Genomic DNA, 26,291 nt, shown 5'->3' with positions numbered 1-26,291 from the left:
GAATCTAACCCCAACAGTAACTCAAACATGCACTACCTCTCTTCAAGTTCACACTCAGCAAGCAAACTGCAGCTTTTGCATTTAAACTAAAAATGGACTTGACCCAGACAGGTTTTCTACCACACTGCTCATCCTACCTATGTGACATGAAAGACAAATCAATGGGGTAGGGAATCATGTGAAGCTGTGCTGCGGCTGATTGATGAACTAGATGAAGGACTACTTTTGAAGCCTGCACAGAGATAACAGGTGTCAAAAACTTGCAAGAGACATACTGAGATTTACCTGCTTCCCAGGGCACAGTCCTGCATAGACACAGGCAACGTCTCGTGCACATCCATGAAATGCCATGTAGATTTTTAAGCATTATAAATAATAATGATACAGATTCCTCAGACTAAGAACTATAATAAAAATGGAGTGTGCTTGTGATGATACTGCCGGATTTGTATGTGGGAGTAGTGATAAAACAAGTAGGATATCACTGTCAGCCACTTGGAAAGCTGTGATTTTAGAACTGTTCCACAGCCTAGTTATAGTATTACAACAGGAAACAATGAGCATATGGGAAACAAAACCAATGATGTATAGTTTGTGAATGTATGCAATAGAGATGAGATGGTTTAGATGAAACAAAGAGCTCCCTGTGGAAGATATTTATCTTAACTAATTAGCCATTTTGGGAAGAAACAAATCCCTAGCTTGAGGAAAGCTAAGTATGTTTTTATATTCTAACAGCTTCTGAAGTTTTAAAAAAGACAATTAAGACTTTAAATTGGAATGATTCAGTCCAACCTCAATATTTCTCTTGGGATTTTGGGGATACTGACAGGCTAGTTAATCACAGTTACTTTCTGAAATGTATTATAAAGCAATAAATTATTTCTATTTTGTATTACACTTCTTCAGCACAAGAAAAACAAACAAACAAACAAACAAAAACAACTGAGACAAGTGATTCAAGCTTGTACTCTCAGTACTTTTAGCCATTTTCTCCTAAATGAAACAAATGTCAAATGCTACCATGCTCATGTATGCATGCTCCAGATTTGCTAGATTCACAGAAACCACAAGGTCTGTGAGCACGGCTATCTGCCAGGTCAGGGGATGCCACTTTCAGGTTTTCCAGAAGTAACACTGTTTCAGCTATGTTTCCTCTAGACTCAGAGAGAACTCTGAGGACAAGAAGTCTATTAAATAGTGCAATATCTGCAGAGATTTATTGGTCTTAGGCTAACCAGTCACTAATTATTCAGCTCATCTAATCTACTTTGAAATAATGGAGTACTGCATTCACCAACTTGCCATGAAATGTCCTTGCGTTACAAGTTTATGTAAAAAATAGCATCAGAAGTTGAGAGCCCCACAACTCACAGAAGTGCTTATTTTGATGGTACTAAATTCCTTGGTTATTATTCGAACATAAAGTTTGTAAATACAGAATCATAGCACTGTTTGAGTTGGAAGGGACCTTTAAAGACCATCTGGTCCAACTCTCCTGCAATGAACAGCGTCATAAACCACTAGGCAGGTGCTCAGAGCTCCATCCAGCCTGGCTTTGTTTCCAAGGACAGGGCATCCGCCACTTCTCTGGAAAACCTATTCCAGTGCCTCACCGCATAGAAAAACCTTTTTCCTCATATTCAGTCTAAATCTCCCCTCTTTTAGTTTGAAACCATTTCCCCTCGTCCTATCACCACAGACCCTGCTAAAAAGTCTGTCCTCTTCCTTCCTACAGCCCCCCTTTAGATACTGAAAGGCTGCACTCAGGTCTGCAGGCTGCACAGCCCCAGCTCTCAGCTCTTGGATCATTCGTGTGGCCCTCCTCTGGACGTGCTCCAACAGGTCGTGTTATTACATGAACACAGGATTACTTAATATACTCTAAACATTTACTGAATGTTGCTTTCTTTTCTACCATTCCTGGATGTCATTTAGTAGTACATTTTAATTACTGTTTATTTTAATCTAATGCTTCTAAAGTGAAATCACACTACGTCGCTACTTCAAATTCCCTCGTAACCACAATGGTTTTCTTTTTACACCAAACTAACCGCTTTCTGGTAATGACATCACTGGAGATGTCTCATATCCTCAAACAGCTGTTTGTCACATTTCTGCGCTTCTTCCCTTCTGGTTTTGTTTGTAACCGAGGTGAGAGCCCGATGCAAAGCATAGCCATGCATATGGATGCGTTACTTGCGTGCGGCGAGTGGGAGGATGGTGGCTTGGAAGCTGCTTAAGGAAGAGGCAGGGTTGGGATCAAAGCTGTCCCTCTAGCGATGCGCTAGAATGGGCATTGCGGTCTGCCCCTTTATTTCCATGTACGAGCTTATGAACACCACCCATCAAGCTGTATTTCAACCTTCCAGTATCTAGTGTTGGTGTATCAGAAAACTGAAAAAGGATCGGGGCTTTAAACACAAGGGTCTTGGTAGCTGTGATGGACGAGGAAGAGTCCTGCTCGCTGCTCTTCCCCCGCTACCACAGAAGCAAGGCGCAGACCCAGCACAGTAGCAATAAAGGTGGGTGCTGGGCTTGGAGCCAAACACGAGTCTCCATGGGCTCCCAACGGCTGCCCCGGCCTCGCCGAGGCACGGCTCCCTCAGCCGCGTCAGCAACCCGCCGGCGCTGCCCGGCCCTCGTTGGGAGCCCAAGATGGCGGCGGACGCGGCGGGGAGCGGGGCCGGGCCGGGCACCTCCGCGCCTCGCTGTGAGTGCAAGATGGCGGCGGCGGCGGTCCGGCCCCGTGGGACGGCGCCGGGCGGGGAGGGGCGGGGGCGGGCAGGGTTTCCATAGCGGCGGTCGCCGGTGTCACGCCGGGGCACTTCCTGGTTGGAGGCCGCCGCTCCTGGGGCAGCAGAGCGGGGAAGTGGCGCTGAGGGAGGAGGCGGACGGAGGCCCTGGGAGGAGGGAGAAGAGGAAGGCGAGCAAAGGTAGGGGCGCAGGCGGCCATTGTGCGCCCCCCCGGGGTCGCGGATCGGACCCTTCCATTCCCGGGGCGCTGTGCGGGGGGAAACGCCGCGTCCGACCTCTCCAATGAGGCGGGCGGGGGGAAACTGAGTTCCTAGAGAGCTGAGGGGAGGCGGGCGCTACCATCCTCCATCGGGAGGGGCCGGGCTGCGCGCACCCCCTGGAGCCGGGGAGGTGGGAGAGGCGGGAGCCGGCTCCGGGAGGGTACCGGGGTGCTCCGGGCTGTTCCATTTCCAGCGTGGGGGGTTGGCCGAGCTCAGTGTGTCGGGGCAGTGCGAGGGAAGCCTCGCTGGAGATGCCCCTCGGTCCCTTTGTGAGGTTGGAGCGAGGTGCTGGGGCTGCCCCGGGGGGGATCTCCAAAGAGGAGCCGTGTGGGAGAGGGGTGCCGGCCCTGCGAGGGGCTGTGGGGTCTGCGTCGCTGTGGGACTGGGGGCTGTGGGGTCGGGGATCACTGCTGAGGGTGGAGGGCTTCTCGATGCCCCCCTCCCTGTCAGGGTAAGGCCGCTGTATGGCTCCCGTCGGGAGCAGGGAGGATTTGGATGTTTAAAACTTGTTTTAATCGGACTTCCAGGCGCCGGTGCGTTTTGTACCTGCTCCCTGCTGTGCTTTTTGTAAGGCTTTAGCTGAAAGGCAACAACCCGAGAGCCGCGGTGCGAGACAGTGGGTCCGCAGCCCCGGGTGCTTCGCCCCACACGGCCCTCTCTTCACCTTCCATCCCCGCGGGGACTGCCAGCAGAGCACCAGGTTCCCGTGCTGTGTTTCCCTCTGGAAACACAGAGGTGGACGTCTGTCCGCAGGAAACCACCCAAGGTTTGTCCTGGGCTCTGTCCCTGGGCAGGCAGAGCCAGGTGCTGACATACAGCACCTCTGCCCAACTCCTGTATGATAACTTTCCGAATAATAACTTTCTTTGTGCAGCTCTCAGTTTGGAGCAGGCGGCTGCACGGGAGGCAGGCTGTTAGCACGGCCGGTTTTTGGCTTTTTTTGTTGCTTTGAAGTGAGACGAAATTGAGTCTCCCAGCCTTGTTCACAACGAGGATGTTTTGTGAAGGATCCTTTCAGTCAGAACGCTCCTTTTAACGAATTGCTCCGTGTGGTTTTTAGCTCGGTGTGTTATCTTGGGAGCTGGAGCTGCTGTGTGACAGCCGAAACTCAAACTCGTGTGTACCGCAGGCAGCGGCCAATCAGCAGTGCCTGAAACTGAGGCGCTTCGCTTTGTAGTGTAAATATTCCTGCTCTGAACAAAGGAGTGGGTGTGCCGTGCGCTGCTTCGTTTGTACCTCTGTGTGCTTCCTCGTTTGCGGCCAGTCCGTGGCTTGGTGGAGCCTCTTAAGTAGTAGAATCATAGAATGGCATGGGTTGGAAGGGAACTCAGAAATCATGTAGTACTCGTGCTTTGCGAATGTTACATTCTTGATGTCGTGGGCATGTTGCTGAGCTAGGATATTGGGAAGCCAGGTGCTATGTTTGGAATTTTTATTATATTTTTTGTTAATAGCTGTGCTATTACATGGTTTAGTCTTGCTTCCTTGTAGCTTCTCTTAGCTGATTATAACTCTGAAATTAATTCAGCCTGGCTGCTGTGTGAAGTGAGTATTTAGCACTGCCTTTTAAGAAGCTGTTCCGCTGCCCTCTGAGCATACAGCGTGGAAACCAATCATTCCAAACATACTGTTGGCAACCAGCTATCTACAAAACCTTAAAACATGCTTCTGAAATCTCTGGCTCTGTTTTCTTTGGGGGGCAGTAACGTTTTGCTTTAAAGAAGAAAGTAAATAACAGCAGAATACTGCTTTTTGCAGGCAGGTTCTGTTTAGGCTATTTTGTCATTGACATGTTTGGTTGTATGGTGGTCCTTTAATTTCTGTGTCTTGGGGATTGGGGGATATAAACCTATAGCATGAATGCCTTAGTATCCAAGTTAAACAGATGCTACAATAACATAGTCACAGATGAGACTTGAATCCTTAATTGTCTTGTCTTTGGATAGAATCTTTGTGCACAGAGTTATAATGTGCTGTAACTTGCTTTCATTCTGGTTTGCATTCATTATTATGAGACAGAATACTTGGTAAAAAGGAGACCTGATGTTAGGTGTGGGAAAACTGAATACATTTCTAGTGTGCTCAAATTGGTGAAGAACTTCTCCCACCTCGGGCATTCCGTTCAAACCTTACTTAAAATGCTGATCGTTTTGCTACTATGGCAGTTGAGTAATGCTAGGGGCTATTAAATGTCTTCTTAGTAGATGAGGTGCTGGATTGGATACAAGGGTTAGCTCTCCAGGAAGAGAGAAAGATCAAAGGTATGTGTGTAAGTCCCCCCCCCCCCTCCACACACACATTTTTTTTTAATAGCCTTGCTAATTGCAAGAACACATCAGCTCCTGTCTTGAATAAAAGTGCAGATTTTGGTGATTATATTTAAGCAAGACGATCAACGTACAGCAGTGGAAAGAAATAATGTTAATGGTATTAAGTTGTGTTTGTGTACAGGAGAGAACATGGTAAACATTGACATAAGTAGGATTGTTGGTTAAGAGAGCAAAGTGATTTTAGTTCCATAACACACATCCTTAAGAAAAGCATCAATATTGTGTAGCAGTAGAATGTACTGACTTCCTGGTATTTGGTTAGCTTTGGTTAACTCCTGGCTCTCCAATACTTCTTGCTGTCATTATGCTCCAAATTGCAAGTTAAAATAAGAAGTTTTTTTTTTGTGTGTGTGTGTGTGCTTTTTTTTTTTTTTTTTTTTTTTTTTTTTTTCCAAAGCCCATTATCTTGGCCTTGGGGAAAATGTGCAAGTTACAAACAAGGGAAATATCATAAAACAAATATCCCCGCTGTTTTAAAGAAGGAAAACTAGATTTATTGGGAAGCATTTACTGGCTACTAAGCAGATATTAGCAACAGCTAAACAAAGTATGCAGATACAGAGAGCGAGAACTTTTGTACATGGAAGTCTGAATTGAAGTTGCTAAGATTTACTGAAACATTAGTTTTTCATAGTTGCAGTGTGTTTTTAGGCATATAGCTGCTAAGTTTAGGAATATAACTGCTATATTCTTCACTCCTTGTTTCCTTAGTCTTATGTGACTGGATTTTATAAACGATATGATGGATGATGATGCTGTCATCAATGTGAAGTGGTTTTCAGAGCTGATGTTTTGTTTTTCCCCATGAGCAGCCTTTCCCTGTACGTACAAACAATAAAATAGCACATAATGTGATGTCTGTGAGGCAAGGTTTGCTGAGCTCGTACTTAAAAACCAAGGTGAGACGATGCCTTAGGAAAAACACATTGGGTTGGAGATGCCAGTTGTCCAGTGGACTCTACATAAGATAGAAAAACAGTTTGAGCGCAGGAGGTGTCTAGAACTCTGTCCAGAAGTGCTTTGGACCTGGGTGGAGTGACTTCTATAACATTCATTTGTTGTTCTGAACGTAATAACTGTAATTAGTCCAGTAAATGATTAAATGTCATGCAAGTTACATTTGCTAATTTTGACATCAGTAATGAAAAGAAAACTGACAAGACTGCAGTTCTGGTGACGCATTTTAACTGGACACTTTTTTATTAGACTGCGCGTGCTTACGTGTTTAATTTAGCAACTACTGTGAGAGAATTGCTGGAGCCTGCAATTCAAACTGTTGTTCATCAGTGATTGCACCATGTAATGGCTTTGTGTTTGTCTGGCTTTTTTTTCTTTTTTTTTTTTAATTTAATGTTTGTATACGTGTTACTTCACGTTACTATTTTCATAGAATCGTTTGATTTGGAAGGGACCCCCAATGGCCATCTGGTCCAAATCCCCTGCGCTGAGCAGGGACACCTACAGCTGGATCAGGTGCTCAGAGCCCTGTCCAGCCTGACCTTGAGTCCCCCCCCCTTGTTTGAGGACAGGGCATCCACCAGTTCTCTGGGCAACCTTTTCCAGTGCCTCTCCACCCTTGTTGTAAAAACTTCTTCCATATATCCAATCTAAATCTCCCTAGATATAGTTTGAAACCATTTCCCCTTGTCCTGTCATGCATCCTGCTAAAGAGTCTGTCCCCTTCTTTCTTACAGCCCCCCTTTAGCCCCTGGAAGGCTGCTTTCAGGTCTCCCTAGAGTCTTCTCTTCTCCAGGCTGATCATCCTCAGCTCTCTCAGGCTGTCCTCATAGGAGAGGTGTTCCATCCCTTGGATCATTTTTGTGGCTCTCCTCTGGTTGCACTCCAACAGGTCCACATCTCTCCTGTACTGAGCACTCCCCATTTGGGTGCGGTACTCCAGGCGAGGCCTCACCAGCACAGAGCAGAGGGGCGGGATCAGCTCCCTTCACTTGCAGGCCATGCTTCTTTTGATGCAGCTCAGGATATGGTTGGCTTTCTGGCTCACAGTTTGCACTTTGCTGGCTCATGGCCAGCTTGCCATCCACCAGTAGTACCCAAGTGCTTTTCAGCAAGGTTGTGCTCCATCCTTACCTGCCCCCACCTTGCACTGATAGCAGGGATTGCCACAACCCAGCTGTAACACCTTGCACTTGGATATGCTGAACTACATGAGGTTCACCTGGGCCCACTGGTTGAGCCTGTCTAGTTTTTCTTCTCCTGATGAGCCTCTTTCTTACATTACCTTATCAGTGCAAAGAAATTGTTTGTAATTTTCAGTCTACAGTGTGCAGCAATACTGATGGCTTCCTTTTGGCTCTCAGAACTTTTTTTTTTTTGCACGTTTGAGCAAGTGATGCAGCAGTCTTCTTGTGATGTGAATCCAGTCCTATGATAGGTCCTCTACTTCTTTGGCTGCAAATGTGTATATGTTTTTGCTAAGTCACGCTGCAGGATGTTAAAGTCAGCTCTCTTCTGTGTTTTTTTTTTTTTTTTTTTTTTTTTTGTGTATGAATTGTTTTTATTTTTTAAGAGTTAAGAGATCAGAAGTGTTGAGACTTGAAATCTGAGTCAGCAGAAGATATGATCTCGCTTGGCTGTCACAGGTGGTCAGGTTCAGCAAGTTCTGATTGGTTTGAAGAGAGGAAATAAGTCACATAATGTTCCTTAATTTACAGAAATGATATTTGTGCTGATATTAGAGGGAAACTATGGCATGATAGCTATGTTTGTTTCTTCTTTTAATCACAACTGTGATGAGAAGTTATTTGAATATCACGTTTCTATCAGATTGCTTTTAGCAGCAGGATGGAGACAATGTAATAATGTTAAAAACATACATGCTGTACTGTCAGTGTTGAAGATGAAGCTCTGTGTGTTTCGCTCTGGGGAAAGCCGGGCCTGTTGTCAGTGAATCCCTATCTGCCCTACTTAGGTACCTTTGTGTCATTTTGGTTAGATATTGACTGATCTGATTGTTTACTGTTAGTAGAAATCCGAACTTTCAGGTTTTGTTTCCAAGGAAGTGCTGGGTGCTGGTGCCAATCCGTATTTTTTTTTTTTTTTTTTTTTGGTAAATTGGTTTGTAGTTCTTCTATATCATTAAGTATGGTTTTCATTGCATCTTTTTGCTAGCTGAGGAAAACTCTACTGAAGGAAAACATGGCTTTGATGGTATTTTCAGTTACTACATCCATAGTGTAGTTTCTTCTGATCTTAAGAACGTCTGGTATCTTTTGGAAGTAGTTATCTTTCATGAACTAGTCCTTGCAAACAAGGTTATAATTTGAATGTCAAAGGCAGTACACATTTTGAGTTGATACTTCAGGATATATCCATTAGTGTCAAGTTCCTCAACCATAACAAATACATCTGTGTTCCTTTAGAAAAGAAACAAAGGCTGGGCTAGTGTAAAGCTAATGGGAGAGTCTGTTTGTTATAAATAGATGTGTTATTTATTTGAAGTTGAAAAGTGATTAGTCTCTTTTTCTTACTGTTACCAGGACATGTATACCTTTGAGAAACCTTCTCCAACAAGATACCTTGCTTCGAGACCTGGTTTGGATCACATGCGAAGGAATTTCCAGTCATGAGTGAGTAAATTCCTTTATTAAGAAAAAACCAACTGTTAGTTTGCATTTCAGAAGAGCTGTCCATCTGTTGTGGGCTTTGGGAGGTGAGCTCTGCCTTAAAACGGGTCTATGAATTTTGTCTCTTCATTTATTCAGTAATAAAAGCTGAGATCTGACAGGTGCTATTTTTAACCTGCAAAATCTTGATCAATATATGCTCTGTAAAGCTTTATGTTGGTAGTCTGGTGTCTTTTTCATGAAGGTGAGTTCTAAAACAAGCTGATGTTTGTTGTGTGTGGGTTTTTTTCCTTTTTCTTTTCAATATAAATAAAGCATACAGCTCTGAGAGGAGAATGCCTTGGGTTTCTTAAAAACTCCAAAATATGTGAACATCCAGTAAATTCAAGTAGCTGGTGAAAATCCAACATAAAATGAATGGACTTCATTTTATGGGAAAAAATATTTATTGCTCAAATTCCAGTATAGAGCTCTGATCCCAAAGGAATTTTTGGCACGTGTTAGAAAGATGTGAGCCTTCGAAAAGTGTGACTTAAGATCCCTCCTGACAGAAAAAACCACGAAAGACACCAGAAGTTTTGTTTTGGATGGATTTGATGGTTAAGATGATTTCTTTTTATCAAAATGTTTTAAGTATTTGAATGTACTTTGTAAGTTTTGTGGATTTGAGAACTCTTAATATAAACCTTGGCAGCAACATTGCCTAGCCTCGCATGACACAGGAATAATGCTATAACTTCATATGCACAGGAATATGTAAATAGCAGCTTAGTTTCAACACAAGTATACTGAATCTGTTATGGAATGAGAATGTCTGTAGAGTGATTATATCCTGTGTTAGTAAAATAAGTCTGGAAGTGACTAAAAGAAGCTTGCTGGCTGAATTTCTTGTCAAACTAAATAAAAATAATTGTACTTGACATCTGAAAGAAGAAAGTCATGGAGTAAATCTCGTTTTATCTTGGCAATTAGCAATTCTTTCAGTAGCATTTTTTGATGTTTGCTAAATTTTAGGGTTCATGCTGAGTGCAAATAGAATTCTGTCTGTTTCACATATGGCTGTTCACATTTGTTTATTTTCTGATGTTTAATGTTTACAGTCTTGCATAAATGACCTCTTTACACAGGTAGTTTATTCACGTACCTGAATATCCTGACTTGTCAAACACTGCTGTGTTAATCATAACTCATTTATAGAATGTCTCATGTGCTGTCACTGCCTAATGGTCTTAAACATACAAATACATATGTGTCTTTTTACCTTTTAAGTCACAGTTGCTTTGTTTTGTGTGACTCACAGAGGTACTGCTGTGATGATGGAGCAAAAAAAATGCTGTCATTACTTGAGCAAAACACCTTTGATTTTGATGAGACTTTGACATGGTTTCAGAATGGAGAGTTTGCTTTGCGTTAGGAGGAATGACTATCTCTGTTGAAAGGGAAGATAACAATGTAGCAGGGCTTTTGTGGTGATTTATAGTAATTTTAACCAATCAGTTAAAACAAAGTGCAGTCCCTTCTTTGCAGAAGAATGTCACGTTCCTGTGTTAGGTTGGATGCTTAAATCTATTCTCAGTGGTGGGCTTCAAGGACACAACTGAAAATGCTGCTCTTTAAAAATGTGGGTTAAAAGAAATCAGATACTTATTCAGCTGCTCTTGGACTTCTTAACTTACAGTTTGCTTCAGAGAAACTTGAACTACAAGTCAGCATGCATAGTTTTAGGCTCCTCTTTACTAAGTACTTCGATCTGCAAAGTATTTATCATCTTAAGAATATATGCACTTGATCCTCCTGCCCGTGTTGTTGACAACGATGTTAGATAAATAGTGCCCATCCCATCTCCAACTGATTGTTGAGCCACTGACTGTGTGGAGTGTGACCGTCCAGCCAACTTGTTGTTCACTGAGTGTCCATCTGTCAGATCCATGGCCCTCTGTTTTAGAGGGAAGGATGTTGTGTGGTGTTAGGTGCTTTACACGAGTCTAGGTAGGTGGTATCAGTTGCTCTTCTCCTGTCCACCAGTGCTTTAACCCTGTCGTAGAAGGGGTAACAGCAGATTTGATGGGGGATTTGCCCTTAGAGTAGGTCCTTAGTGTAGGCCCTTAGTAGTCAGGTTTGCTGCCACTGTCATCTCCTTGCTTTCTGTGTACTTCAGCATAGTTTCCTGGAGGATCTGCTCCATTAACGTGCCAGAAACCGAGGTGAGATTGACAGGCCTGTAGTTTCCTGGCTTTTCCTTTTTTTCCCTTTTAAAAAATGGTGGCTATGTTTCCCTTTTTCCAGCAGCTGAGAACTGCACTGATCTGCCATGATGTTTCAAAGATGAACAGTGGCTTTGCAACTTAAAAAAAAAACAAAAAAACAAAAACAAAACAAAAAAAAAACAGCAACAAACAACTAAGATTAAACTGAGACAGGTGAGATTTAGGTTGGATATTAGGAGGAAGTTCTCCACACAGGGAGTGGTGACACTGGAACAGGTTGCCCAAGGAGGTTGTGGATGCCCCATCCCTGGAGGCATTCAAGGCCGGGCTGGATGTGGCTCTGGGCAGCCTGGTCTGATGGTTGGTGACCCTGCACACAGCAGGGGGGGTTGAAACGAGATGATCATTGTGGTCCTTTTCAACCCAGGCCATTCTATGATTCTAACTTCATCTGCAATTCCGCAGAACCCATGGGTGCATCTCAGAGTTCAAGGACTTCCATCCAACTCAGGGTGTTCTGTGACTTGTGCTCCTTAAGGTTCCTTGGATGATCTCAAACCTGATCTCCCACAGTGGTCAACTCTTCATGCTCCCAGTCCCTTCTGCTTCTTGGGAAATGTGACTGGAGCGCTTGCAAGAAGGCTGAAGCAAAAAAATGGAGTAATACAGCCTTCTCCATACTTCTGTTATCCAAGTCTTCTGTTTCCTTCGTTTCAGCATACATTTTCCCTGTGGCTCCTGTCCTGTGTTACTCAGTAGCAGAGAAGCGCGTTGATACAGCTGTGCAGTTGAGCATTCGTGGTAGTTTTTTATTCTAATAGAGGGAATCTCAGAACTGCTCAAACAAAGGTGAACTCTTTTAAAGCTTTTATTTCTGTTGAATGCCTTTATAAATGCCTGTTTTCGTAAATCAGACTGAGGTTCATCCGTATTTCGGGTTACTCTGTGACATTTTGTGCCCCATAGGACAGTAAGGTCGCATGCTTAAAGGGTGGGTAAGAGTATGCAGTGTAGCCAAGTTAAATAATCTTGATTTATTTTATATATAAAGATAGCTTGTCAGAACAATCCTGGCTGTGTCTGACCTGCCAGGAATGTCACACTGCAGAAGGACTTATTTTAATCTTTCCCATTTTCTCCAATTGTTGACATTTAGCTACCAGAAAATGTGTGGTATCGTGATAAATTCTTATGATTATAAACTGTGCTCTTTACGTTTGGGAGTTTTCCTGTGCTTTGTTCTTTGAAGGAAGGTCAGTGCAATGAACTTGTTTGAGCTGCTGCAATGAGCTCAATTTGCAAACGATTCAAGTAATTGTTAGTATATACTGTTGCAACAAGCTGCTGACATCTTCATTTTTTCCCTTTAAATGCATAGGATGCAGTGCCAACTTCTTTTCCTTCTTTAATTTTGCTGTTACAAATTCTAAATAAGAATTCCTTTCTGACTTTTTCTGTTGGTTTTGTTTCCCACACCCTAAAACCTTACACAGTGCGCACTGCTGGGCAGTGAACCTGCTGTTCTTTGTGCTTCAGTATAATTTGTTTTCTTTGTGATTGTCTGAGGGCAGGAGCACGTTCTGTGTGTTTGGAGAGATGCTTTGCAATGTAACCTTATAGTTTGGAATTGGTCACTGTGGTCTGGTAATGAGGTGGGAAATTTTGCTTTACCAGTTCAAATCAAGACCACGATGGTGTGATTAAAGGCTGCCTCTGTCTGATGGCAGGTTGTCTCTCTTGACCTCTCATTAGAGCTGGCTCTCTAGCTTGTGTTCATGGAGGAAACCATTGGTTTTGTCACTGAAAAACAAAGAATGGAACACTTTTTTTTTTTTTTTTTCCTCCCTTCTTTTTGATTCCTTGTAGAGTGTGTAAAGAAATAGATCTGGCTCTTGGTTTCTCTGTTCTGAGTAATAAACTTGGGAAGTAACACAAGTGACCTAGTTAGGCCAACTTTAGGTAATTATGCAAGTGTGCATTGCTATTTCTGGTTTTGCCACTGAGAAAAGTTTTTTAGAACTCACACAGAACTTCCTAGGCTAAGAAAAGTCTGATTGAGTTTGGAGGTGAGGGGGGAAAAATGGAACCAATTTGTCCTCCTTGTGTGCCAGAATGGGTCTGTTGTGAACTGAGCACTGAGACAAACTGTTCAGAAAACAAATGCTAGGATTGGGTGATGGTCTCTGGCAGAACAAGGTGCAGGGTGGTTGTGCATTTTGGAAAGGGTGTTGCAAGTAATTGTAAAGCTGATTAGTAGTTATAGGTGGTTTTCAGGGAGCTGAGATTGAGAGAAGGGGTAAGTTCTGATTCATACAGAACATTGCGTGCTGGGGAAGGAAAATGCATAAGTAAGGCAAAATATGTTTATAATGAATAGCTGAGTGATGTCAGATTATCTTAACACCTTACAAGCTAAGGTTTTTGTGGTGTTTTTTTGTTGAACTAAGAGCCCTAAATGCCCATTCATAAACTACAAGCTTGAAGACACAATATGCAAAGTGTTTTCTGTAGCAATTTTCTGATTTCACAGTGTAATTATTTCTGGTCTTTAGAAATAGTGTCTTTGGAGAAATATGGACACTACTGACTCCTGGGTCATCTGTACTGAAATTTGAAGTAGTATTTCTTCATCAACAACTGATTCAAGGTCTGAATGGTAAAGAATAAGTCATAAGGGTCAGAAGTCCGGGTAGAAGACTGGAAAAAAGCTATGTTTGAAGACTGAAGAGACGTGTAAAAATATTTTAAGAGTTTAAGAGTTGAGTTGTAGGTTTTATTACTTATTATCTTGTGATTTTTTTTCACTCTTTTCCAGATCCTTAAATTAGGCAGCTCGCTCATATTGCTGACTTGTAAAAATTGAATCACAGATAACAATAGGATTTTTCTTACTTACATTTGCTCTGCTTTTTCTTGAAACTCTCTTGAAACTCTCAGCTGTATATTCTAATATTGTGTAACTGTACATATTAACACTTAATTGATTGCAGTTACACCACTGTAGTGAAATGTGAGTTCCTGGATCAGAAGCAGCAGTGCAGGAACTCCAGTGGCTTCAAGCTGCGCCAGGGGAGATTTAGGCTGGACATTAGGAAATACTGCTTCTCTGAAAGAGTGGTCAGGCAGTGGGATGGGCTGCCCAGGGAGGTGGTGGAGTCACTGACCCTGAAGGTGTTCAGAGAACGTTTGGATTTTGTGTTGAGGTAGGGGTTTAGTGAGAACTATTGGTGATCGATGGATGGTTGGACTGGGTGATCCTGTGAGTCTTTTCCAACCTTGGTTCTATGATTCTATGATTCCTATTTTTTTATTTTTATCTTTTGTAGTGGGAAGGTAAAGCATGAAAATCCGTGTGCACTAAATTGTACAAAGTTGTTTAGTTCCTGAAGCTAGCAGTTGGGAGAAATGCTTTCTGTTCTTAGTCTTACTTCACTGTTATTTCTTGTCAGTATTTTTCTTTATCTGTTTTCCAGATGTCTGTCCTTGATGGTGCTGCTGGTAGTGCTCAGGGAGGCAAATGTGCTGGAAACAGTTTTCTGACTTGAAGTGCAGATATAGAGGTCACAGCTGATGAGTTACAGAAGCTTCTGCCAACTTGCAGGAAAGCTTTCGATGCAGTTGAGCTTAGTGTGAAAGATCTGGCTTGTAGGGACAGCCAGGAGTGAAGTGAGGGTCTTCGCAATTTGATGTCCCCCTTGAAGTGTCCCCTTACCAATAGAGTTGAGGTATTCTTTTTTCTCTGTCTCTGTTCCTTCATGCAGGTGCCACAAGGAGGAACACATGAGGTTGGTTTGGGATGGGTGGGCTCCCAAATCTACTTACCACACAGCTGCAGAAATGGTTGTACTGCTGCAATGCTGAGAGCAAAGCGCAGGAGTGGTAACGAGTGGTTCTGTCCAGTGTTAATGCTGTTGTTTAGGAATGCAGTAATCATCCTGGATACTAAGTGAGGAGAAGCATCTCCAGAGGGCTAATCAGATCTTAGATGACCCAGTTTCTCACCAATGCTGTAATTAAACCTCTCCTCTAAATACAGCGTTCATTAGTGAGAATAAAATATAAACCACAATATTTTGCACATACAGAGCTGATGCACAGTATTGAGGAAATATAGGTGTATAGGTGTTATGCAGAAAGGAACTTATTTTCTTAATGTTCACCCTTTGTGACATTGGCCTATTTAATACATTGACATAATGGCACAACTTCAGAGCCCTCGTTTCTTTTTTTGGCAGTGTATGGTTATTTAAATCAATCAGAACACAAATGAAGAAAAGCTTTTGAAATTCGCCTGCATTTAAATGCCTTCATAGATAAATATTTTCATAATCCTTTTATTTTTGATCCCTTGAGGATCCTTGGGACTGCTGATTTGTGGCTTTCGTTGCACTTAGACCTTATTTTTAGATTGGAAGAGGAAGACAAACATTTTTGAGTTTGTGGGGCTCTTCTGTCAGTTGGAATCAGATGAAATACCTCATCAGTCTCCCCAGACTGGAGAGAAGTCACTTTCTTTTCTTAAGCTTTGCAGGAGGCTGCAGCTGCATAAAGGCATCTTATCATATTCAGAAACTGTGCTTCCAGGCGGTACATTCAAGCTCAGTGATCCGACTTTTTATAAGATGCCATCATCACAGTATTGCTTACTGTTTGCTGTTTTATTTAGATTAGTTAAGGTATTGTAAAGCTCACTATCTTTATATCTTTTGCACATATTTCCAGTATTGAAATTTGAAGCAGTTCTTTACATATGGTTATCATAAAGGGAGTGTTCTGTTTAGTGTTCTCTCTATAGGTTTAGATTGATGGGGCTTCTCTAAATAAGTCAGTGCATGATGACACCTACTTTTACACCAACATAATTTCTGTTTGTAAACCAAGATATTGCTGCTGGCTCACTGTTGTTAGCTATGAGTTGGCAGGAGAGCTGTGGCAGAAAAGTTGCCATTGTGAAATGGCTTAGGTTGGAAGAGCCTTAAAGCCCATCCAGTTCCAGCCTCTGCAGCTCAGGCTGCCCAGGGCCCATCCAGCCTGGCCTTGAGCACCTCCAGGGATGGGGCACCCACAGCTTCTCTGGGCAGCTGTGCCAGAGCCTCACCGCCCTCTGAGTGAAAAACTTCCCCCCTAAAATTAAACCTCAATCTCCTCTCTTTCAATTGAAAATCATTCCCCCAGTACTGTTGTGTAGTGTTACTGGAGAAAGCCGCTTACTGCTCCCTACTATTTCCCTTTTAGATAATTGCTCTTTAGATTTATTCTTTGTCATGGTTTCAAGGGAAAGCAAGGTTAGGTTATTTACAACTTATTTAAGATTAACTCTGTGTGCCCCCAAAATTGCCCAGATGATATAAATATATGCATTATTACAAGTTATATTTATGAACATCTAACATGTAATGGATGTTTAAATGTACAATATACTTTGATATCTCAGAATCACAGAATGGCCCGGGTTGAAAAGGACCACAATGATCATCTAGTTTCAACCCCCCTGCTGTGTGCAGGGTCGCCAACCACCAGACCAGGCTGCTCAGAGCCACATCCAACCTGGCCTTGAATGCCTCCAGGGATGGGGCATCCACAACCTCCTTGGGCAACCTGTTCCACTGTCACCACTCCTCGTGTGGAAAAACTTCCTCCTAATATCCAACCTAAACCTCCCTTGTCTCAGTTTCAGACCATTCCCCCTTGTCCTATTGTTATGTTTCTGTTTATAAATTACATACTTACATATGCAGCTTCTTTTATTTCTGTATGTATACAAAAGGAGATAGTCCTTATTCCAAATTTGCCTCTTGCTGTTTTCATTCATGGCCAGTGAGAACTACTGAATTATGACAAGTTGCTTTGTGCAGAATGCATGCCTTTGGCAAGATAATACTCCTCTGAGGGAGATTTTTTTTGGGGGGTAAATTTAAATCTTAGCTTCTATTGGGTCTATCTCTGAACTCCTTAAATAGAATGTCACACAATGATGCCTTTATTGTGGGTTATTGGTATTCCTGCAGCAGAAAGAGCAAGTAGCAAGGAACACTGCAACCTTGTTCTCTGGAGTGAGTATCAAGTATCCACCACTATGTAAGCAATTCATAGGTCTGGGATCCTATTCATTCCTGTGATAAGTCAAGTGTGGTGTTCAAGCCCACTCTGAAGGGAAAGCGTGGAGGAACTCAGAGCTAAAATGCAGCCAAAAAACAAGAGCTATGGACGTAGATGTTTGGGCAGGCATCCACTTCTTTGCATAAGGCACCGTGCAGCCACTGGACAGCGGTGTTTCAGTCACTGCAGAGAGGACATTCTAGAGGCTGCTGCATTAAACACCACAACATTGTTTTAATTTCCCGTTGAATTGTAGAGGATTTGCAAAGAGAACAGCTTAGTCATAGAAGGGTTTGAAATGGGCTGAAAAGCAGCATTGAGAGGTGATTTTAAAGACTTTCCTTACCTGTTGTGAGTCATGTGGTTCTCCTTTTGTGTGTAATTGATTGACTAATATACAATACTGTTGGAAAAATGAAGCTATTGCTGCTCAGCAGTGTAACTGTGTCACAAGTAAGAAAAAAAGGTGAGTTGTTACCTCATTTAGTGTTGTTTCTCCTTTGTTCATTTTCAAGAGATGAAATACCTGCCTGGCTGGATGTGCAGTTATTTTAAGCTAATTTGACAGCGTTTTAAAAACCTGCTCTGATGCAATTTTTAATAGGGAACAACTTTGAATTGTAGCAGGGATGGAGAAATCATGGAATCATAGAATCACAGAATGGCCTGTGTTGAAAAGGACCACAAAGATCATCTAGTTCCACCCCCCTGCTATGTGCAGGGTCGCCAACCACCAGACCAGGCTGCCTTGAATGCCTCCAGGGATGGGGCATCCACAACCTCCTTGGGCAGCCTGTTCCAGTGCTTCACCACCTTCTGTGTGAAAAAACTTGGGGTTACAGTCATCAGCCAGTTATATGAGTGATCCCTGCAGAATTACTGGCTCTGTGACTGGCAGTGTTCGTTTAAATCTAAGGTATAAATTTAAGATATCTGATCTGTTGTCTCTTCTGTAGTCAGAGGATTTTTGCAGAAGTTTATGGAAACAAAGTAGCTGTGCTTAGATGATATCCTATCAAGCAGCTGATTATAAGGTTCATTTACTCTCTCATTGTGAAAGCACCCCTCTGTAATTAAGGGCTTTTCATTCTTAAAATTGGAACTGGATGAGATCGCACTGGCATTTCTTCCAGGCTGCTGGTATCCCTGTTCTACCCTGTTCCAGATTGCTGCAGTACGCAGGGAGCTGTGTAGGACTTGCAGCCTGGCTTGTGAAGCTGATGCCTTGTGGGTGTTTTTTTTTTCCCCTCTTTTTTTCCCCTTTCCACACTTTGTAGCATAATCAATTACTATCTGGAACAGCACATCAATGTGCTGAAGAATCTGCTCTGCTTTTGGCCAATACAGTCATAATCTGAAAGAACATTAATGTAAAAGGGCACTTTGTTTTAATAAAGCACTTTGGTTTGCCATAGGAGAGTATTCTTGAATGCAGCCTTTCTGTTTTACCCTTGAAAAGCTCTTAGAAAATCAGCCTAACTGCATGGCAGAGCACTGAAAGGCTCACTCAGAGCTTTTTTCGAGCGGGAGTGGGACTTCCCGGAATTTGTTAGGGACAGGAAAATTAGTCTCTAAATCAGCTTTGCTGCTTTCATTAAGGAGCTTATTGATTTATTTATTTTTCCCCAGAATTTTTACAGCTCGTATGAGGACTTTTCTTTCATGACACTGCTATTTCTGAGTTGTACAAACACTATGATATCAGAGCCCTCCTTCCTTGCTCTCCCCCAGACTTTCTGGCAATCTGTTTGCCAGGTGTAGCTGTTCTTATCAGTATTGCTGTGCTATAGCCATACTTTGTAGCCATGCACTTCTGCAGATCCTGATTCCTCACATTCCTAGGAGAGGATAGATCTTGCATGTCTTTGTTTCTGGTTGTAGAAGCTAGACAAGCTTTTAGCGTCTTCCCCCGCCCCCCAGTTACATTTAGTTACCACAAGAGTATCTGAAAAGGTTGGTCTGGAAGATGGGAGAGGAAGCGTTGGTTTATAGTTAGCTGTGAAAAGATTAGGTACAAACTAAGGAGTGTCAATTTTGTGTTGGTTTTTTTTTTTTTTTTTTTTTTTAATACTAAAATAATCTCCCTCCCCTCCCCCCATCATATTATTTTCTTTGCCAGAAGCAGCAACAGAAATGTCCACAGGTTTTCCTTTAGCGAAGTGGTAGGAAAATATTTCCTATCTCAAAGGCTCGTGAGTTACTTCAAGTGACATTTCAAGATCTATTTATTCTCCAAACATTGAAATAAACTAAAAGAAACCATATGAAGCTCACTGTGAAACTCTTGGTGGTTGTTCTTTTTTCTTTTTTCTTCCATTGGTTAGTAAGTGTAACACGAAAGTCGGAGAACTAACTCTTGCCAGGTATGCCAAGGCAGTGTTAGTGTTATCTGTGTCTTGTCCAATGAAAAATAGAGTAGCTTGAAGGGTAAATCGAGGGTAAATAGCACTGCTTTTTCTGTACCTGTGGCCCTGATGTAGTATCACTGGAAGCTAAGTTTATGTATCAAATTGCCTCACAAGTATGGGGTAGAGTGCTGCAGTTCTGTCCCTTGTTCACTCCGTGGGTAATAGTTGGCTGAAACTTGTTGGCATGATTTTAAATTCTCTATAGCTACTGAGAGAGCACGGAGAGCAGTAAATATATTGCAGTGTTGTAAACTTGGTTCTGAGGCACTCAGGCATGTACCATTCCTTTCGTTTTGCTCTCCTAATAGGTAGATAAGATGTTCTTCAGTTGGATAACGTGGTTGTCTTAATATCAGGCTAACCAGTGGTGTTCCACAGGGGTCAGTGCTGGGTGTGGTCTTGTTGAGCATCTTCATCAGTGGGCCTGAATGAAGGCATAGAGTCCATCCTCAGCAAGTTTGGTGATGATACAGAGCTAGGAGGAGTGGCTGACGCACAGGGAGGCTGTGCTACCATTCAATAAGACCTGGACAGACTGGAGAGTTGGGGAGGGAGGAGCCTGATGAGGTTTAACAAGTGCAAATGTAGTCTTGTATCTGAGGAGGAATAACTGTACACATCAGTACAGGTTCGGGCTGACCTGCTGGAGAAGAGTTCTGCAGGTTGTGCAGCAGGTTGGCTGTGAGCTAGCAATGTGCCCTGGTGGCCAAGAAGGCCAATGGTAGCCTGGGATGTATAAAAAGAGCTTGGCCAGCAGGTTGAGAGAGGTGATCTTTCACCTCTGCTGTGCCCTGGTGAGGCCACAGTTAGACTGCTGTGTCCAGTTCTGGGCTCCCCTGTTCAAGAAAGACAGGGATCTTCTAGGAGTCCAGCAGAGGACCACAAAGATGATAAAGGGCTTGGAGCATGTCCTGTATGAGGGAAAGTTGAGTAACCTGGGTCTGTTCAGCCTGGGGAAAAAAAACAGGGTATTTAATAAATGTTTGTAAGTATCTAAGGTAGGTGGAAGGCAAATGGATGAGGCAAGGCTCAAGGAGTAATGGCCTAAAAGTTGAACACAGAAAGTTCCATACAAACATGTGAAGTAACTTCTCTACAGTATGGGTGATGGAGCACTGGAACAGGCTGTCCAGAGACATTGTGGAGTCTCCTTCTCTGGAGATATTCAAGACCTGCCTGGATGCCTACCTGTGTAATCTAGTGTGGGGTACCTGCTTTGGCAGGGCTGTTGGATTCAATGATCTACTGATGGTCCCTTCCAACCCTGCAGTTCTGTGATTGTGTGAACAAAGCAGTCTGTTTTACACTGTGCCTCTGATAAGCACTGGCTTGCTTATCTGCAGGCAGTGAGGCTGAGAGGCCCAGGTGCTCCCACGGGATTTTTTCATTGATGGGGGAAGTAGGAGAATTCTTTAATTGCTGTAGTACATGTAGTTTGTAGGAGATAGGATTGGATTCAAAGCAAGTTTAACATTCTAGTTAGTGTGCACTACTAAATTAAATCCATTCTTAAGAACAGAGGCAAAACAAAAATAGCCTCAATTAGCTACTTAGCCAGAATACATATTCCTACTAAAACTCTAGGATTATAAGAAGTCATGGTTAATGTAACTGTCATTTTCAATTCTAATCACTGCACTTGGCTTTTAAAATACATTGTTTAAATATGTTTTAAAATCGTATGTGTTTTCTGAGTGAATGTACAAGGAGAGTGGAAGGCAGAAGTCTGAAAGGCAGCATGTAATGGTGCCAGGCATTAAAACACAACTGCAGTAAGCAAACAGATCCAGGTGCACTTCCTTACAGACCGTGGATCACTTGTGACAATGGGACCTTCAGGGTAACTTCCTTCAGTTACTTTTGTAGTGCTTACATCTTTCCTCTACTTGTAGTAGTGTAACATCAGTATAGAGCTGTGTTTGTGCGCATAGATACTTGGTTAGCGGTAGACTAGCAGTAAGTGTTCAAGAACTTGTAAACACTGGGCTTTTATTGCAGAGAAAAAAATCCTTCTACAGATTATTTGCTACACAAAGCAAATACTCAGGCTTGATAAAAATGTGTGTGTTTTCCAAAAGAAAGATGCAGCATTTTCTCAATTTTGCATTTGCGAAGCTACCTCTCAATTTCTGGTGTGTTTTTTTTTTTTTCCATATGCTTACGTTTGGCAAAATATTTTTAATAATAGCCTTTGGCTTGAAGAAATCTGTCGGTTGATACTACGATGACAACCGAAATACAGGAAGTGCAAAATTGCAGAAGTGCTTCATCTTCTTGGATAAAAAGAAATTGAAACCTTTCTCTTGTTGTAATTACAATGTACAATAATTATAATCAGATTTTTTGGAACAGTGCATCAAGGAGTATTTGAACACAGATATCTGATATTCATCTTCACTGCTGTGTGGTGTCCATTTACCAGGAAGATGATAAAAGTGATCTATGCAGGCAGTTCTCTTCGTTGTGGCTCTCTGGGAAAGTTGCTGTCTGCTCATTATCGTCTAGATCCACTTGCAGAATGTGTTGCAGCAAGAGCTGAGGGGGTAAAAAGAACATGACTTGAGTAACAAGGAGGACAGTAGGAGTATTGTGCAGTTGCAGGGCTTTGTAATGTGTAGTTTCTTTCTTTCAAACTTCAACCAGTGCACTGATGGCTGCCTAAGTTACCTATTTTTTTTTTCTCTTTTTCTTTCCTCTTCCATTTAGCTTTTGTTATTTATTCATCGTCTTTTTTTTTTTTTTTTTTTTTTTTCTTTATGATATATATATATATATTTACTAGAACAGGTAGAATTAGTATCATTGATCCTTCACTGAAGTTCTCAATCCTGATCCTGAATGTAATGAATGGTGTTCTCGTGTGTTTAAGCAGAAAGAAAAAGACATCAGCTGTGAGTGAATGCCTCTTCTTTAATCAGTGCATTTACTGTTACTTATTAGTTTTTCACCCTCTGTCTAGGTCAAGCTTCTTTCTGTTTGTAGACTTGTAAAGACAGCTTGTAAAAGAGGTCATCTGTGCTTGTTCAAAAACTATGGCCATACTTTCATGCTTTGAAAATGGTAGCAAACCTAACAAAAAAAAATAAAAATAAAAATCAGTGAGCAAATTGAATAGAATTCAGCATTTACTAACTCTTCTTCTGTAGAATCCTAGATAGGCAGGGACTGATGACCTTGAGTATAGGAAGACTGCGGAAGGATGTGGATGGGATGAATTCACCTGTATGGCACTCAGACAGGCTAAATGCTGTGCACTGCACTTGGCTCATAACAACCTCATGCAACAATGTAGGCTTGGGAGAAGAGGAGTACGAGGGAGTGCTGGTTGTGGCTGGCTGCACACGAGCCACGAAGCACACAAAGGCCAATGACTTCTAGCCTACATCGGAACTGTGGTGGCCAGGGGACTAGAGGAGTGATTGTCCCCTTGTATGTGGGCGTTGGTGAGACCACAACTCAAATACTGTGTTTGGTTTTGGGCTTCTCACTACAAGAAGGATGATGAGTTGCTTTCGTGTGTGCAGAGAAGAGCAGTGAAGCTGGTAAAGGAAGTAGAAAACAAAAGTTACGAGGAGTGACTGAGAGAACTGGGGTTGTTCAGCATGGAAAAGGCAGAGGGAGATCTCATTGCTCACTGCAGTTGACTGAAAGAGGCTGCAGCTGGGTGAATGTTGGCCTCTTTTCTCAGGTGACAAGAGATAGAATGCAAGGAAATGGTCTCCAGTTGTACCAGAGAAACTTAGATTGGATATTAGGAAGAAATTCTGCGTGGAAAGGGTGATCAGGCATTGGAATGGGCTGCCCAGGGAAGAGGTGTTGTCTGTCCCTGGAGAAAGTTGCATGTGCTGCTGAGGGATGCGGTTTGAGCAATGGGATGTGTTAGGTCAGGCTGATGGTTAGAATCGATAACCTTGAAGGTCTTTTTCAGCGCAGATCATTCTATGCTTCCATCTGTCAGAAGGCTGTGGCCATATTTCATTTATTTTTATGGAGGATTTGTAGAATATGTAGCCAAAAGCAGTCATTCTTTTTTTGAAAAATGGATGCCTTGGATAACAAACGCAGTTTCATCACTAGTTTAGTTTACCAGGAAAGGCTGCCAGAATTCTGGATCTGATTTCTTGAGAACATGAGGTTTTCTTTGCTTTTTCCTGGTTCCCTACAGTTGATTACTGTCCAAGAATACTCTGTAGAAAATAACAAAGATTCAGAGACTCGTTGGGAGATGGGTGCAGGTTAGTTATTGATGTGAATTCTCCTGTTCTATCTAGACTGGATTATTTAATATCTGATGAAGGAAAACTGTAGACTTCAGTTCATGGATAGGAAAATTAATTCAAAATATTAGTGAGAAAGGATGGATAACTCACTTTACTACTGCTTTAATAGTTATTTGTGTGAAGATGTATTGCTTGTCCTAGAGCTCAATGCCTATTATTTTGAGATATTCATTTGAAGACCAGCTGTGACAGGAAAAGTCAGAGAGGAGTAATTGTAAAACAAAATGCTATTGATATTTTAGGTGTTGCTGTGACTTAGTTGCTGGGTAGATTGTACTGAACTAAGTTGCTTTATGCAAGGAAGCATGCACTGGGAATTCACTATGCAAATGTTTTTATAATGGATTTTTCCTTCTTAGTATTTCAGGAGTCTTTTCCCAAATAACATATTTTATTTACATTTCCTTAATCATTTTAAGCTATTTTAATGCTGAAAATTGCTTGTAAGGTTATTGTTAGTGCTTAAAAGAAAATCTGCTTCCTTTTCTAAGCTATTTTGATCAGATGGGAGGAGAGGCAAAGCAGTTCTGCTGTGTGTAGCTTCTTAAACTGCAGCTTTTAGAGCAAACGTTCAAATTGATCATTAAGAACAACTGCCTTTGCTGTTTCTGGTGCTTGACTTTCTATAGCCCTTGTTATGGATAGTCCTACCGACTCTGTAAGGTATTTAATCTGTGAATTTTACAAGTGTAGAAAGATGGGTTCAAAGAGCATGTGGATCCCATCTACGAAGATCCCCATCTACTGCCCATAACAGACATGCACTTTTTGCAGTACTAGAGAGGTATCAGAGACTTTCATGGATACGTTTAACCTCTTTCTGGATGACAGTGGCTGAACTTCAAGCTTGATTCTGCCTTTATTGAAGAAGATAGCTTCAGGATGGAGCTCAGCCTGACTCCTTGCCATGGCTGCTTTCCCTGGATTTCTCTCTGCCTTAGTGCTGTGAACTGTTTCATTGGGTCTGTCAGCCCTTATTGCTTTGTATCTTACCCATGTTTAGAGTTTAGCAGATAGGGAAAAGGATATGCATAATTCTGCTGTGCTGTACTGGAAGCATAATTGAGGATTCTGAAGACAGAACTGCCTGGATTTCTGTGGAGATGTGGCAGAATAATCTGTATGCAGGCTGACTTCTAACCAGGTCAGGTTGATGTGAGATGGAAAAAGAATGGTCATGATAACTTTGCATCTCAAATAAATGTGTGCAGGACTATTGTTCAAATGCCCTCCAGCTGTTTCTGTGGTGTTTTGCTTGTTTTTTTTCTTCTCCCTAGCTTGTACATTTTCTTTTCTGCAAATGAGGGCAGAACAAACTGGTGACTTGGGATAGCTGCAGTGCTGCTTGGTGTTACCATGAGTGTTCATGATATTTTTTTCTTTTAATCCAGGACACAATGCCATGAATATATAAACAGTTTAGATTATAGTAAGAGAAGTAGAATTAAGTTTTGCTCAAGCTTAGTTTTTTTTTTTTTTTTTTTTTTTTTTTTTTTTTTTGCAAACTATAGTTTGATGTATATGTACTGAGCTGTATTTTTGTAGCATCCTTTGTGCAGCATGTGTTACCTCCTGGCAGTATGCTTTATTAAAACGAAGTGCTTTCAAAGACCAGCTAATTATAATTACGTTAATAGACACATTTTTATTTTGAGTGATGGCAGCTAACTAACCAGGATGCAAGTTGTACTCTATATTATGGTTGAGAGAGGTCAAGGGCTGTACACAGTGATCCATAAAATCTAATCCTGGTTAACTGCTCCTTCTCATTATCACCCTGATGAAATGAATTGTAATGTGTGATTGCTGTATGCCCTAAATTATTGAAGTTAAGGGAGAAAAGCAGAATGCAAGAACATTAAGAAGCGCCCATTGCTCAGCTAACTGGCTGCTGACAAAGCAAGTGGTTAGTAGAAATCCACATGGTATGCACTGAGTGTTGCAACATGGCTCAAGGAGAATCTGCTTAAATCAAAGTGTCGTAATTTTAGTGTAACACTTTTCCTTGTTTATCAGTGTTCTCTTGTAAACAAGATGTTTGGTAATCCTGTTTATGGTTTCCCAAGTTCATTTTAAAGCTTGCCTTTTTATTATAAATGACATTTTTCTAACAGAACTGAGAGGAAAACTACTGCATATGCCATCTCTGCAGTTTTTTCACACCGAGGAAGGGCAGGTTTGTGTGGGAATGATTTCTAGTCCTGGAACTCTTTCACAGCTCCCTTCGGGAAAGAGAGATGTTGGTGACCATAGGATAAAAGTGTTCCTAAGGGCAGTTCTACAGACTTTAGTACATAGGTTTTTTTTTTTATTTTATTTTTTTTTATTTGGCCTGGAAATCACATAAGAAACCTTCTTCAGTT

The 26,291-nt window shown here is 42.0% G+C and overlaps 1 protein-coding gene across 1 annotated transcript in view; it reads left to right on the top strand.

Moving 5' to 3' along the window:
* Positions 1–2,833: 2,833 nt before the first annotated feature.
* Positions 2,834–26,291, top strand: part of USP6NL (USP6 N-terminal like) — a 113,495-nt gene continuing 90,037 nt past the window's right edge. Inside the window, exons 1-2 of the mRNA XM_042815733.1 lie at positions 2,834–2,936; positions 8,848–8,937. Coding sequence (XP_042671667.1) covers positions 8,934–8,937 — 4 coding nt within the window. The 5' untranslated portion in view covers positions 2,834–2,936; positions 8,848–8,933. The remainder of the gene's footprint in view (positions 2,937–8,847; positions 8,938–26,291) is intronic.

This window comes from Centrocercus urophasianus, unplaced genomic scaffold, assembly GCF_019232065.1.
Source record: "Centrocercus urophasianus isolate 14NV4802_14NV808 unplaced genomic scaffold, USGS_Curo_1.0 seq_15, whole genome shotgun sequence".
In the NCBI taxonomy this organism is placed as follows: Eukaryota; Metazoa; Chordata; class Aves; order Galliformes; family Phasianidae; genus Centrocercus; species Centrocercus urophasianus.
Note: the sequence above shows the minus strand (reverse complement) of the source record. Positions and strands in the feature narration are given on the sequence as shown.